Below are 15,074 nucleotides of genomic sequence, written 5' to 3' on the forward strand. Positions count from 1 at the left end.
ATACACCCCCCCCCGCCAAAAAAACCATAAAACACAAAGATAAAAAGCTTACAGATGAATCATGCTAAAAACATCAAGCACTAAAAAGAAATTTTAAAAACCACTGGTACCAAGAAGCCTCTTGGAAAGAGCATTCCATAGCTGGGGCACCACAGCCAAAAAAAAAAGCCCCCTTGCTAGTTGATACCCATCTCACCTCCAAAGGAGGCATTCGGAGTAAGGGATCGGAAAAGGACTGCAAAAGTGTGGGTAGTCTGGTATGAGAGTTGTGGCTCCTTCAGCTATCTGGATGCCAAAATTATTAAGGGTTTAAATATATGTATGTATGTATGTAGGCACGTGGGTGGCGCTGTGGGTTAAACCACAGAGCCTAGGGCTTGCCGATCAGAAGGTCGGTGGTTCGAATCCCCGCAACGGGGTGAGCTCCCTTTGCTTGGCCCCTGCTCCTACCAACCTAGCAGTTCAAAAGCATGTCAAAAATGCAAGTAAATAAATAGGTACCGCTGTGGAGGGAAGGTAAATGGTGTTTCCGTGCACTGCTCTGGTTCGCCAGCAGCGGCTTAGTCATGCTGACCACATGACCCAGAAGCTGTACGCCGGCTCCCTCAGCCAGTAAAGCGAGATGAGCGCCGCAACCCCAGAGTCGTCCGCGACTGGACCTAATGGTCAGGGGTCCCTTTACCTTATTATGTATGTATGTATGTATAAATCCATTCGCTTTGAATTGGGGATGGAAACAAACAGACAGTCTCTTCTGGCACTTGTATTCTGCACTAACTGACTATTTTCAATCTAGAGAATATAAATCTTAAAAGCTTTATTTCTTTAGTACATCACTTATCTCATTTTTCACAGACAATTTTTTCCAACTATGTTTTTAGACTTACTGCAAAAAAATTTAACTCCACATGATGACTGTCTAAAACGATTTAAATCATTGAAGAGGTCTACTTTCACCACCACATTGATCTCTCCACGTATACCTGTTTGTAAAAAATATGCGAGAAAGTGAGAATTTGTATTACAATAGAAAAATAGTCTTCCATGATTGCTTTAAATATCAGAATACCATTGTCAGCCTAAAGACTCCCAAGGGGGTTCAGAATTAATTAAAGAACAGAAAACAATAGATAATCTATTAAAAGATGGTAAAAACAGAGCCACAAAAATACTAAAAATCAAATAGGTACTCAAATGAAAACTAAACACACCACATGGACTGGGCAATGGAGGTACTGGTAGAGAATGTCCTTTCACATGTCACCAGATCCTTCCTGACTGAGGTGAAGTAACCTATAAAAGGGCCTCTAACGAAAATTTTAATAACTGGGCAGATTCACTTAGCAAACGGAACATTCTTATTCAGTATTTCAGTCCCAAATAGAACTGGAATATTCTTTATTCTATGGCATCACATATAATAATAATAATAATAATAATAATAATAATAATAATAATTTATTTGTACCCCGCCCATCTGGCTGGGTTTCCCCAGCCACTCTGGGCGGCTTCCACAGAAACCAAAAATACACTAAAATGTTACACATTAAAAACTTCCCTGAACAGGGCTGCCTTAAGATGTCTTCTGAATGTCAGGTAGTTGTTTATCGCTTTGACATCTGCTGGAAGGGCGTTCCACAGGGCGGGCGCCACTACCGAGAAGGCCCTCTGCCTGGTTCCCTGTAGCTTTGCTTCTCGCAATGAGGGAACCGCCAGAAGGCCCTCAGCGCTGGACATATTACAGTATAGCCATGATATACAACATGGAATACAACATGAAAGGTATGAGCAACTTTTATAGTGAATTAAAACTGCTTGGGAACCTGAAACTTGGGAAGACAAAAACAACCACAGTCTGCAAAAGTGTCAAACTGAAGAGTATGTCAAGAACAGATCTAAATAGCTGCAAGAAACCCTCCATAGTTATGTCCTAGCTGCAAGGATGGTGTAAGCCTGATGTCAAGTAAAACTTACTGCTTCAGCACATTGCTTCACCACTCTGTGAACTCTAATCCCTTGAAACATGAGTCAAAGCCAGTAAGTTCATCAGGAAACTGATTGAGGAACACCCTTAATGACCCTATGTCATGTGCTGTATCCTTTTTAAAAGAGTACAGATCATTCCATAACACAGGTCTACTTAAAATAAAAGGCATTCCTTCCATAAATAGTTTTTTAAGGCAAGTTTTTCAGAAAATATTACGATGGCATAATGTAACTTAAAGATTACACTTGGTATTCTTAAAATTATCTTAAAATGTTAAGAATAACTGAAGTGACCACATTAAGTATATGGTCAGAATTCTTTGATTTGTTTCTAAAATTAATTTAAATTAAATTTCTTTCCACAAGGTTAATGTAGACATTTCAGTACTAATCGTTTATTATTGTTGGTTTTGTAACTGTTGTTTATAAAAACAGCATCACACACACACACAAACTTAAATTACATAGAGCAACATCTAACTAGATCACTGACTTCTGTGAGTCTACTAACAAAGTATATCACCCAAAATCTGCATCACAACAGCTATTACACAGCACTGTTTAGGTGTTGCTCACATATTATATAATACTATTTTTGTCCAGATTTTCAGGGATTTAGCATTGGAAGATTTGTCATCCCAGTGCTATGATCCATGGCAAAAGAAAAAATGGCATTAACTTTAAACACAACTTCTTTATTTGAAACAACATGTGAAACTGAAAGAACTCAACTGATGTCTCAGGAAAGCTTAAAACTATGTTGTATTTTAAATGGCACAATAAGTCTACCTCAACGCTCTTAAACGATTTGCCAAATAAAATATGTTTTAAAACAATGTTAAAAATCTCACCATGTATCGTATCATAAATTGGAAACCAGCCAGAGATAACTGTAGCTGCTTCACTGTAGAGGAGAGGATCAATATCAATGTAAACTTTTCCAATGGCATCATTAGCACTATAAGTATCATGATCAAGAACAGTTATCTGCAGAGGCTCATCTTGTAGATCTTCATCATCCACCTAGAAAATAAAAATATGGAGCTTCAAAATTTCACAAGGCAGAATCTGTATTAACAAAACCTTTATTGATTCAAAATTGCTAGTTTAAATTCCCTGTGGAGCATACAATAAAGATTAACATGAAACTGGTAGGGGTCTCAAAAACTACGAATTCCAAATGGTTCTGTTCAGATGACCACTACAAAACATCCACTTCTGTTTTTCAACTAGTTTGTTTTTCTGTCTGAAATGGGAACTGCAATTAAGTTTTTGCTACAGTTTATCTAAACAATCCAAAATCAGAAACCAGTTTGATCTTCTCTCTTTGGACAAACCAGATTAAACTAAGTACATTTTGTGCTGATTCAGACAAAATGAGGAGCTGCTGTTAGTTGAAAATGGACATTCTTTGGGCTTAATAACTTGCTTCTAAGTCTACCCTTTTTGTTGAATTTACCTCAAATTTAAACCATTCAGAATTCCACTGAGGATTGAGAGATTTGGGATACACATCTGTCTTAAATGTGGTGTTTCCAAACTTCACCTGAAAAATATACCAAAAAAAGACAAATTGAAGCAAAATATTGTTCTCCACCTTCTTCCAAAACTTACACTTTTAAAATAAAGTTAATGCCATGCAATTGCTTTCAAACATTTGACAGACCATTGCTACATGTCTGTAAGGTGGGCCTTTAAATGTGATTGCCCTGACTTAACACTGTGAGTTCTTTGAGATTATAAAGCTGGGGGGTGGAAATTTTTGTCCTGGTATGCCAGTTCACAACCCCAACATCTAGATTGGCTCAAAGTTCCAAACCAAATAGTAACCAGCTTACATCTTCAATTCCAATGCAGCTAGTAAGCAGCTAGCACTTCTGTCCCTCAGCAGTTAGTCTGTTATACCTCCTAAGAGACAGCAAACAACAATGCAAAGGCTCAGAAGAATCTGGAAATGATTACTGAATGCACATGAGAGAAAACAGTGTGTGGTTTATGCCAGAACAGTGAGAATGAGAGAAAATGAGTTGGTGTGAAAGAAAATGTCTGTGCTTATATGGGAGATGAAAAGTGGGCTAGACAGTGAAAACAATATGCTCACTGTACAGTGTTTGTGGGTGAGCATGCTTGCAGATTCTACACATAATTATTGAACATGTGACCAAGTGAAGGACTTATACACTTGTAGATTATATCGTGAAAAATGAAAAACAAGGCAGAAAGAAAATTAAGATGTTCTTTGTGGGGGGGGGGGGATGTAGAGAAGGTCCCTTCAGGATTCATCTCCCAACTACAGCTTCATCAATACACATGTAAACTAATGTGTAAGATGGAAAGTTTCTATTCACATACAGAAGAGAGATTAAAAACAAGTACTAAAGCTATTTAACATGTGTAATTTTCTAATAGATGCAACTTTGAAATCTTTAGGATTCAACTCATATTTAATCAAAAAGACTCAATATCCCAAAATTTGAGAGGAGCTTGTCTGGAAAATTAGCCAAATTAGAAAATTTCCAAGCAAACACACAGCTTTGATTACCTAGCTAAAACACCTTGGGCTTCCTCCCTCAAACAACCATGTGACTGAAGGGCTTCTCGTTCATTTTTCTGCCTCTCAGTCTCCCTACCTTGCCCACAGAACTCTGCCTATCTCTAGGTTCCGTAAAAGGCCAACTGTCCTTTAACTTCCCCCATGCTTTTGAACATTCTATGGCTAACAGCTTAATTCGCTCAGGAAATAGAATGTTCATCAACATTCATCACATTCCTATGGCTCAGCCAACATTCTCAGAAGCTTCATAACTGCTACAACGAAATTATTTAGTCTATTAATATACAGTAGGATCGCATCTTGAAGGATGTTCCAGGGGGTGGCATGTAAAGTCAAAATCGTGTATAATCAAAACAACGTCCTGGAACTACCCCTGTGCAAGCAATCTTACCTTCCAGAGCCAGCACAAGATCTCGCAAGGCCATCCAAGATCTCATGAAGGCCTCCAGAGCTCACAAGAGTTTCTCAGAGCCTGATAAGCAAGGCACAGAGCTTAAAGGCTCTTTCTGCACATGGTTTTTTTTTAATCTACAGAAGAATCATAGCTAATTTTAAACAGCTGAGGACAGGGAAGAATTAGTATTTATTTTGAAAACCTCAAAGAGTGATAACAAATTGTGGCATCCCACTTGCAAAGCAGACAACCACTCGCACAAATGTGAATTCTCTTCTCCCCATACTCCTCCAAAATATGCTCCAGATGGCTGAGGCGTCTCCAGAACTAGTTTGGAAAGGCATGGGGTTGGGGAGAAAGAGAAAGGAGTCTCATTATGTCTGCTGGTGAAATGTTGGATCTCACTCGAAGAGACTAAAGGTTAGTTATTATACAGTATTTCCTTTTCCTATTTGTATAATTGGAACACAATCGACACAAGTCTTCTTAATGTTGGAAAGTTTAGGTGCATGTTCAACTCAGAGAACAAGAACAGTTTTTTTCAGATGGCCACAAGGTTTTCTGCATCAGACTTGTATCTGACCTTTCAAGCATTGAAAAAGGCTTGACTTCCAGTGTTTCCACCCACTGCATTTTGAAGAGCAGAATACAGAACAGAGGCATTTCACAGTGTAGTAATAGTATTTAACATGGAAGATTAAAGGTCAGTATTTTAAGCACACTTTTGTACAAAAATAAGTGGAATTAATATCTTTCTATGTGATTATTTACATACATACATTTTTTTTTTTTTTTGTATGCTGACTTTCCGCAGTCTACAATTGTCACAGAAGTTTATAAACAGCTAAATAATGTGAACAACCATGCCTCCTTCAAGGTGGCCCAAAATGAACCCTCTGGTCAAGTTGTATTCATTACCAAATACACAAGAGCAGGCAAAGCCTCTCAGCTGGCTGTCACCAGCTAGGACAGAAGAAAGTCAGGAGAGAAAATTGTTGACCAGACTTCCCCAAGTACTTTGTTCACAACCTCAGGTGAAATCCATCACCCATGCAACTGCTAAGGGACATCCTATACAGTTCCTGTAACTGGCTTGTTATCCAAGACAGATCATATTTCAAGCATATCAGAGTGAGTGATATTTGATTCCAAAGAATCACAGTCATCCAACTGTATCAGCCTCCTGTCTTTCCTAAGCAGCACTGCCAGATGGCATTCTGCAGTTGCAATATCAGTGGGAAATATTTCTTTTACTACCACCACCACCATCATAAAATAAGCTCTTAAATGGTCTTTAAACCACATTTGGTTCACAACTGTGTCCTGAATTATCACCAGATGTGCTCTAGCTGACATTGCAGCTGATTTTACAACAGTGTAAATGAACAAACAGTGGATAACAGAAATGACTTAAATCTAGTCATCACCTTTTTTGCAAAGGCTCTTTGTCTTTAACACCCACATGAATTCCCACATCACAGAGATGCCCTGATAGGGGAAAAGTGATACCTATGTAGAAACTACTTGTATGCCCAGGACTTTGCAGGGCCGTCTTTACCCAGGGGTGTGGGGCACCCGGGCACCAAATTCTGGGGGACACCAGGTGCCCACCACTGAAGCCGCCTAAGCTCTTAACTATCTACCTGTTATGAAATAATAAATAATTTTGATCAAGCTAGAAAAACACAATACATATATACCTAGGTATTACCAAAATGTATACCTACTGTTTCACTAAAGGACTTTCAACTTTGTGTGTTCATTTACCAAAGATGCACCGTGCCAGTGGCGGCGCTTGTCAGACTCAATGATGCCGCTCACAACTAAATTTGGGGGCGCTGGGCGGATCGTTGCACCCCGGTGGAACATATGCTAAAGACTTGCCTCTTGCCTCTGCATTGTCCAGGATTAAAGGTAAAGGTAAAGGTAAGGGACCCCTGATCATTAGGTCCAGGCATGACCGACTCTGGGATTGCGGCGCTCATCTCGCTTTACTGGCTGAAGCAGCCAGCGTACAGCTTCCGGGTCACGTGGCCAGCATGACTAAGCCACTTCTGGTGAACCAGAGCAGTGCACGGAAACGCCATTTATCTTCCCGCCACAGCGGTACCTATTTATCTACTTGCACTTTGACATGCTTTCGAGCTGCTAGGTTGGCAGGAGCTGGGACTGAGCAACGGGAGCTCACCCCATCGCGGGGATTCGAACCGCCGACCTTCTGATCGGCAAGTCCTAGGCTCTGTGGTTTAACCCACAACGCCACCCAGTTAGTGTCCCAGCTGCACCTGTTCCTTGAGATGTCTGATTTGGCCAGTGACACAAGCCTTAGTTACGTCCTGTTTGTGTTACTCTAATAAGCTCTATGCAGGGCTGCCTTTGAAAGGTGCTCAGAAAGCTGCAGCCAGATTGTTGACCGGGGCTGATTATAGGAAGCATACAACTCTTTTGCTACAACAGCTTCACTGACTGTTTCTGGGCAAAATTAAAAGTGCTGGTTATCCCCTTATAAAGTCGTACACAGCTTGGGTCCAGGCTATCTGAAAGACTGTATTCCCTCAAACAAACCTTTGAGATCTTCGGGGAGGCCCTTCTCGGGGAGGCCAGGCATGCTTGGCAGGGGCATGGGTGAGGGCTTTCTTGGTGGCTGCGCCCAGACTTTGGAGCTCCCTCCCTAGAGAAGCAAGACGGTCTCCTTTCTTGTTGTCCCAATAATTTATGGGAGAAAATTTGATATGCTTTAAATAGAATTAAAACTGTATACATATATATAATCTATCAATGTTTGATAGGTTTTTAATTATTATTTTTTCTATGGTTTTATCAGTTCGTATTATTATCTGTAAGCTGCCTTGGGTCCCATCAGTGGGAAAGGTGGGGCATAAATAAATTATTGTTGTTGCTGTTATCATTATCATCATTATTATTTCAGAACATTATACAAGTCTTAAAAACACAGAAGCTCTGTGAGGAAAAAGATGGCAAGCATTCTCCCTACAATAAGCAGGCATAATAAGTGCATTACGTATAGAAGTCTGCAAAGCAATTACTGTATTAAAGGCACAATAATTGTTATATGTGAGAAACTAACAACCCTAAACATGTCAATTTAGTACAATGAATAATAATTTGCTTACATGTGAGAGATAAAATTTCAAGCTCTTGTTCATTAAAGAGGTAGAAAAAAGCCCACCAAACATAGTCAACAGGACCACAAAACCAGTTTTCAATGCCTGAACTGAGCTCAGGGACAAGTTAAATAGTAAAGATAGTATTTCCATCACTACTGAAGAAACACAACCAACACCTATCTATAGCTAATAAAAGGAAAGCATATGGTACAAAAAATATGAAATGACATTTCTCCTTTTTTAAACTAAGCATTGGGGGAAACAATTCCTTGAAAAATTACTTCAAATATTACATCAAACCACTTTCATATAGACCTTTTATACCAGTACTGTATAAGAAATAAAATCTTCATGTAGACTACTATGTGCAGCATACCGGGCAACTTCATATATTATGTTTCTTTACTAGTAGATGTGTTCTGCCTGTATGTGTACTCAAATATCTGTAACACACGTTTCTGGTCACATGCAAATACACATGCCAAGAGTGGCTCTAGCTCTCTGCCATAAGTGCACTGGCAAACACACAAGCACCTAGCATACAAGCCAGGAAAACAAGTTACCATCTATATCAGGCCTGCATGGCATGCAATTCACCTAGTTGTATATAATCCAGCAGCCATGTCCTGTGAACTACAAGGTACTTGGCAACTACTGTTTGTACAGTTCTCGGCAAGAACTGAACACAGATTTGATCAAGAGGTTGGAGCAACAATATTTTACACTTTTTAGTTTAGAAAAGGAGAGGACATGGAAGAGGACAAAGACTCTTCCTCCCCCAGTAGCAAAGCATACATCAAATGGACATTGCAGGGGGCTGGACTAGATGACCCACTGAGTCCCTTACATCTCTGTCGTTCTATGTTTCAATGAAATTGCAAGACAACAGATTTTTGGTTGGATATTAGGAGATTAATGGTAAGAGGGGCAGGTGAGGCTCATCAACCTGGGAAGGTAGCCTGCCCATCTAGGAGATGGAAAATTCTAATCCTAAACCAGGGGTCTGCAACCTTTAAGACAAAAAGAGCCACTTGGACCCGTTTCCAAAGAAAAAAAACTGGGAGCCGCAAAACTCGTCATTATAAAAATAACTTTTTTGTCACTTTTTTTTATTATTTCTTCGTTTGACCCCTCAGAATTACTCCTCCTCATAGAAATAAACGTTAAATTAACAAGTTACCTTTTTTTGTGTGTGTGTTCTTCACTCCCCTTCAAAACAGTGACCAGTGTACATGCCCCTTACAATGTAGCGGGCGGGCGGGAAGGTGACGTCGGGACGGTGCGTGACTAACGCACGCACCGTCCCCATGCGACGTCACAGCCAGTACAGCGCCCGCCACAGTGGGGAGTGTCGGGGCGCACAATGCGCCTCCTCCCCTCACTAGTATCCCCCCCGGAGCCGCGGCAAAGGTGTAAAAGAGCCACATGCGGCTCCGGAGCCCGCAGGTTGCAGACCCCTGTCCTAAACCTTTGCTGCCTTGTGGGACATCTTTGGGAGAAAAAAGGTTAAGGAGCAAACACTACATAAATTCGGAGTGGAGTCCCTAAAGATGGCTGAATGGCTCTTTGTACGCCTCCTTCTGCCAACTCCTACAGCCAAGCTGGTGCCAAACATATTGCTCTGCTTTCCTTTGGACCACATCAGCAAGTCCAAGAAGGGGGTCTTGTCGTCTGGGCAGCCCAAGACCTTTATATACACTGCCCAGGCTGTCACTTTGTCACTTTGGTGCTGCTAACACAGGAGTTTGACTTCAACACTGGAGGCGTACTCCATTATGTCTCGACACACACAAATGTCAACAACAGAGAATACTGCTGTAATAACCTTACATATAATCTGATTAAGAATATACCATACATTCATGCTCATTTTCTATTCAACCTGGCCCTTTATAAAAACTTATTTAGAATTTTTATATCTTTATTTTCCCTTTTCTGTCATATAGTGTATTCACCAATGTATGTGCTTTTCAAGTTGCTTGGGAGATCTTTCTGGGTGACAAGCGACCAGTAAGTAGTAATAATGCATTGTGATTAGTTGCTTATTTAAGGTGTTCATACATACCACTTGCTTTTCACGCAGGCCTCGCAAAGTGGTTTGATTGGTTTGATCTACTGAACGATTTATTAAATAATCAAACAATAACAGAACATGAAAAAGATACACACACACACACATGCATACACACACGTGTGTATTTCACTCTGTGCTGTATGCAAATTTAGGCAATTATTGTTTTCTGTTATTACTTATGGTGGGTGTGTTGTTGTTTTCTTAAATGTTATGTAAGATGATATACTGAAGTATTGCATGATTCCCCCCTCCCCTTATGGTATTAAATAGGTGCATAATAATAATAACAATTTATTACTTGTACCCCACCCATCTGGCTATATATTTCTGCAAGTTGCTTGGAAAACTTTGGGTGACAAGCGACTAGTAAGTTTAATAAGCAAATAAAATAAATTGCATTTTTGGCACCTGCTAAAAACACCACTGTTTAGAGAAGTTGAGATGATTCTAATTTGTTTTAGTATTTTAACTCTTGTATGTTTTAAAGTAGGGTTGTGATTTTTTTGTGTGAGAATTTTATCCTAAACCACTTTGAGGTGGTTGTTGTTTTTAACAATGGGGGGGGGGGTGTGCAGAAAACTATTTCACAAAACTTATACACCCCTTGATTGTATTTATTTTTAACGAAAGCGCATTACAAAAAAATAAATAAAACAGCAATAATAATAACAACCAACCACCTTACAAAACGGACTAAAACCACCTCGACTTCCCAAGCATCTGGGTAGTCTAAAAAGCGGGTAGGCTTCTTTTTTTTTTTTTCTAAGCATGCGCGGGAAAGGCGCCTGCTGGACCTCAAGTGGCAGGGAGTTCCGAAGTTCTTCACAAACAGGAGGAGGGCGCCGCGCGGCGCCAGCCCCGCCGGTCGAAGCGCCGAGGGGAGACGACCTCGGAAGCACAAATGGCCCCCGGCAAATCAATAAATGCGAAGAGCCGCAGGTGTATTGACCGGGGCCGAGCCCTGAGGAGAGACAGAGACCGAGAGAGAGAAGCCCCTCCCGCCTTCCCGCCCCTTCAAACCTCCACGAAGGCGTCTGTCAGGTCACTGGCTCGGTCCATGACGGGCAGGTGCCGCCCCGCCACAATCTTGACCTTCAGCTTCCCGGGCATCTTCCTTTCGCCTCAGTCTCCTCCTCCTCTTCACCTTCCGCCCAGGGCGGCTGAGGTAAAAGCCCGAGGCGGGCGGCCCATAGAGCGGAGGCTCAGTCCAAGGAAAGCGGTGACCGGGGGGGGGGGGGCAGGGAGAGCGCAGAGAGACCGAGGCAGAAACGGTGTAAACGTCGCCCGTGCGCATGCGCATCCCCCGCGCGCGAGCAGAAGGTACCCTCCCCAACGGTCCTCCCCGAGCGCATTAAGCACGAGGCTCTCCACGGCTTGGGCTGCGGCGGCTCCCCGCGCCTGCGCACTCGTCGAACAACATCGCTCCTCTCTTTCCCTTCACCCTCCCCGCCCCAAATGATTTTCCTTCCCTCAAGCCTGTTTTCCCTGTGTCTGCGCGTGCGCGAAAGGGAATGCGGTTACGACGGGTGACAAGGGACGATGGCGACTTCCGCGCAGGCGCGTTAGCTTGCAGGCCTGTTGCCATTAGCCGGCTAACTGTCTCAGCGCTGATGGGGGTCGTTTTAAATAAATTATTTTAAGCGGTCCTCGGGCCTCCACCCATTGAACCTCTTGTTTTGGGGTGGGGAGAAAGGGGCGCGCCCTCCTCGTCAACCCGTTATTTAAAACGGGGCGGATAAAGCGGGAGCCGTCGGTGGAGGCCAGAGATGTATCGAGCGCCGAGTCGTCGATAGGAGCCCCGCTTGCGGTTTCCAAGGTTACCTTCCCAGGCCGCGCGGGAGAGCACCGAGCTGGAGATTGATGGGCTTTTCCATGCCTGCAAGCGGGATTTTGTTGCTGCTGCAGCTGCAACTGCGTTAAAAGGCCTCTTCACAGCCTGGAGTTGGGTTTCGTAGCATACCTTTCCCGCCCCGACCTGGCTACAGTGATCCATGCGATGGTCACCTCCAGGCTTGACTACTGTAACTCGCTCTACGCGGGGCTGCCCTTGAAGCTGTCCCACAAACTACAGTGGGTGCAGAATGCTGCAGCGAGGCTCCTTACAGGATCCCTGCCATGGGATCATATTCACCCAGTGCTTTTCCTTTTTTCTTTTTTTTTGAATATAATTTTTTTTAACATATCATTTTCAACAGCAATTAAACATACTTTTACATCTTATTCAAATTTTTCACTTCCATCAATCCTGTCTGAAAATTTTCCAATCTGATCTCTCAGTATGCATTTCTTATCTTCCCTATTACATTTCAAACTCATAACCAATATCTCTATCTTTTTCTACTTTGTAACACTTCTTATATTTCTCCTTACAAAACTTCTTGTAGTCCTACTAGCGTAATTTGTTGATTACAGTTGCTCTTCAAATAATTCATATACTTCTTCCAATCTTCTGTAAATCTCTGGTCCCGCAGGTTTCGAATCCTTCATGTCATTTTGTCCAATTCTGCATAGTCCATTAATTTCGTCTGCCCACCCAGTGCTTTTGCAGCTGCACTGGCTCCCGGTGAAGTACAAGGTCAGATTTAAGGTGCTGGTTTTGACCTTTAAAGCCCCTCATGGCCTAGGACCCTCGTACCTACGGGACCGCCTCTCCCGCTATGCCCCGCAGAGGACCTTAAGGTCCATAAATAGCGACATCCTAGAGGTCCCGGGCCCTAAGGAAGTTAGATTAGCCTCAACCAGAGCCAGGGCTTTTTCAACTCTGTCTCCGGCCTGGTGGAACGCTCTGTCTCATGAGACCAGGGCCCTGCAGGATCTGATTTCTTTCCGCAGGGCCTGTAAGACAGAGTTTTTCCTCCTGGCCTTTAGCTTGGAGTCAATTTGATTCCCTCCCCCTCTTTTTCCCCCCCTTCTCCTGTGATGAAGCTGCATTTTAATGTTTAAATGTTGTATTTTAATCTTGTTTTTAAGTTGTATTCATTCAACTTGTTTTTATTGCTTGTTAGCCGCCCTGAGCCTGGCCTTGGCTGGGGAGGGCGGGGTATAAATAAAATTTATTATTATTATTATTATTATTATTATTATTATACCTCTCTCTCCCTGTACGGGTCTAGGCCTGCAAGCCACGTCGATTTTTGCTTGGCCTCCTCACGTCTTGGTTGACAGCCTAATCCTAGGCTTGAAGATTCCATTGAAAGATGATGTTCTGTAATACTGTGTGTTTTGTAGCAGGTTTTTGGGGCTGCAGTACCTGGGCATAAACCCCACTGAGTTCAATAGGACTTGCTTTTCAGTTACCTGTTGTCAATATTTGCACGGTTAAATCTATTACCAAGTCTGTTGTCAATATTTGCACCGTTAAATCTATTGCCAAGTCTTTCTGTTTATTGCACACTAAAAACAAAACCTCTTAGTGACTTTCTAGCACGATAAATTTAAACACTGGATGCAAAGGCTCCATGTTTCCTTGCGGCTTTAGAAAGCTGACTTCTGGTGTGTCGGGCCTTACCTGGTAGTGGCCAATAGCAGGCAGCTGTCTTAATTTCCCAGAATGCTCCAGAGTGATGCATTGGTGTGGAATTTAAATGGCCACTTACAGGATGCAGTCAGTGACACATTGATCAACCAATGATCTATAACCAGGGGAGGGGGGCCGAGAGGTTAATAAAGGGCCAAAGTATATTTAATTGGGGGTGGCTTTGCCTTGCATATTAGATTTCTGAAAGTGAAATTGCAATATTGGTCACATTCCAAGTCCTTTTAACTTGGATGGTCTTAATTTTAAATTAGTCAAATAAGAATTACTCTCTTGCTCCCCCCCCCCCATATATGTGAAAAGTGCTGCACCTTCCAGTAATCACAGGGTTCCAGCAATGGGAGTATCCTCCTTCTGATGCTGCATTTGAGATTTAAGAGATTTAGGGTATGTCCAGGCAGGTGTTTGTTGTAGAATTGGTGCTCCACATAACAGCGTTCACCAGTTTACTCCCCCCCCAATTTAATCCAGATTTCCTCTTTCTGGGGAAAATCTGGTATGTGCTAATAACCATTTGTGATATATGAAAAGCCAGTTTAGAAACACTATATTATTATTCATTATGCTGGTGGTCCAACCATCCTCCCAAGAAACTCAAGGCATTATGCATGGTCTCTTCATCTCTTAACCTCCCAACAACCCTGTGGGGAACATTACACTGCAAAAGAAAGAGAGTGGATAACTCAACAGCCACCTCCAGTATGTTCCTTCCAATGCACTTCATTCAATATATCCTCCCATCCAGTAGAGGCTGATCCATGAAACGTGAATGGGGCTCTGCCCCGCCAGTCTCAGCCTGCCTTCTTTCTTACACATGATGAGGGTTTGGTTCTGCCTGTCATTACCTCTGGCTCTCTCTACTGTTGGTCTTCCTGGTTTCTGCCCTACCAATCCTGATGGGCAGCAGACTCCATGGCTCCTGTCAACTGAGAAAAAAGACTTCGTGCAGACCCTTGTTCCTAAAAGCTTGTGCCACGGCCCTATACAGATCTAAGCTTAATTCGCATTGAACTCATTGGAACCTGTGGCTGAGAAAGTTTGTGTAAGATTGCGCTCTAAATCTGTTCATCTTTAAGGTGTCGAAATACTCTTTGTTCTTCAATAGAATGACACAGTCTCCTGGATTTTATTGCTATAAAATCATTTATTAACAGTTTATAACTTAATTGTACTGACAAGCATTAAAGATTTAGATGGATGACAAGGTAAGTTTGTTTAACATTAACACAATATTGCTGTATTGGCCTATCAGCTGTGAAACATCAGGCTTATTTACATCTTGAAGGGTATAAAAGAGGTTACTGCTGAAAGACAGTTACCATTCTGGTAAGAATAGTACTTTTGATTCAGTTTCTTTCATCTTCAGTGGGATAAGATAATATATATTGTTCTCTGACACCCAC

General features: G+C 42.1%; 1 protein-coding gene across 28 annotated transcripts in view; it reads right to left on the reverse strand.

Moving 5' to 3' along the window:
• Positions 1-11,580, reverse strand: part of C2CD5 (C2 calcium dependent domain containing 5) — a 90,129-nt gene extending 78,549 nt beyond the window's left edge. For 3 of the 28 annotated variants that reach the window (XM_081022639.1, XM_081022650.1, XM_081022628.1), the window contains exons 1-4: positions 11,157-11,579; positions 3,446-3,532; positions 2,838-3,009; positions 888-983 (exon numbers count right to left, since the gene is read on the reverse strand). In XM_081022639.1, the coding sequence (XP_080878765.1) occupies positions 888-983; positions 2,838-3,009; positions 3,446-3,532; positions 11,157-11,246 (445 nt within the window). In that variant the 5' untranslated portion in view covers positions 11,247-11,579. Of the gene's footprint in view, positions 1-887; positions 984-2,837; positions 3,010-3,445; positions 3,533-11,156 lie in introns of all 28 variants that reach the window. The other 25 variants (XM_081022654.1, XM_081022630.1, XM_081022659.1 and 22 more) reach the window with 14 other exon arrangements.
• Positions 11,581-15,074: the final 3,494 nt, after the last annotated feature.

This window comes from Podarcis pityusensis (genome assembly GCF_964106645.2).
Source record: "Podarcis pityusensis genome assembly, chromosome: 10".
NCBI classification, from domain to species: Eukaryota; Metazoa; Chordata; class Lepidosauria; order Squamata; family Lacertidae; genus Podarcis; species Podarcis pityusensis.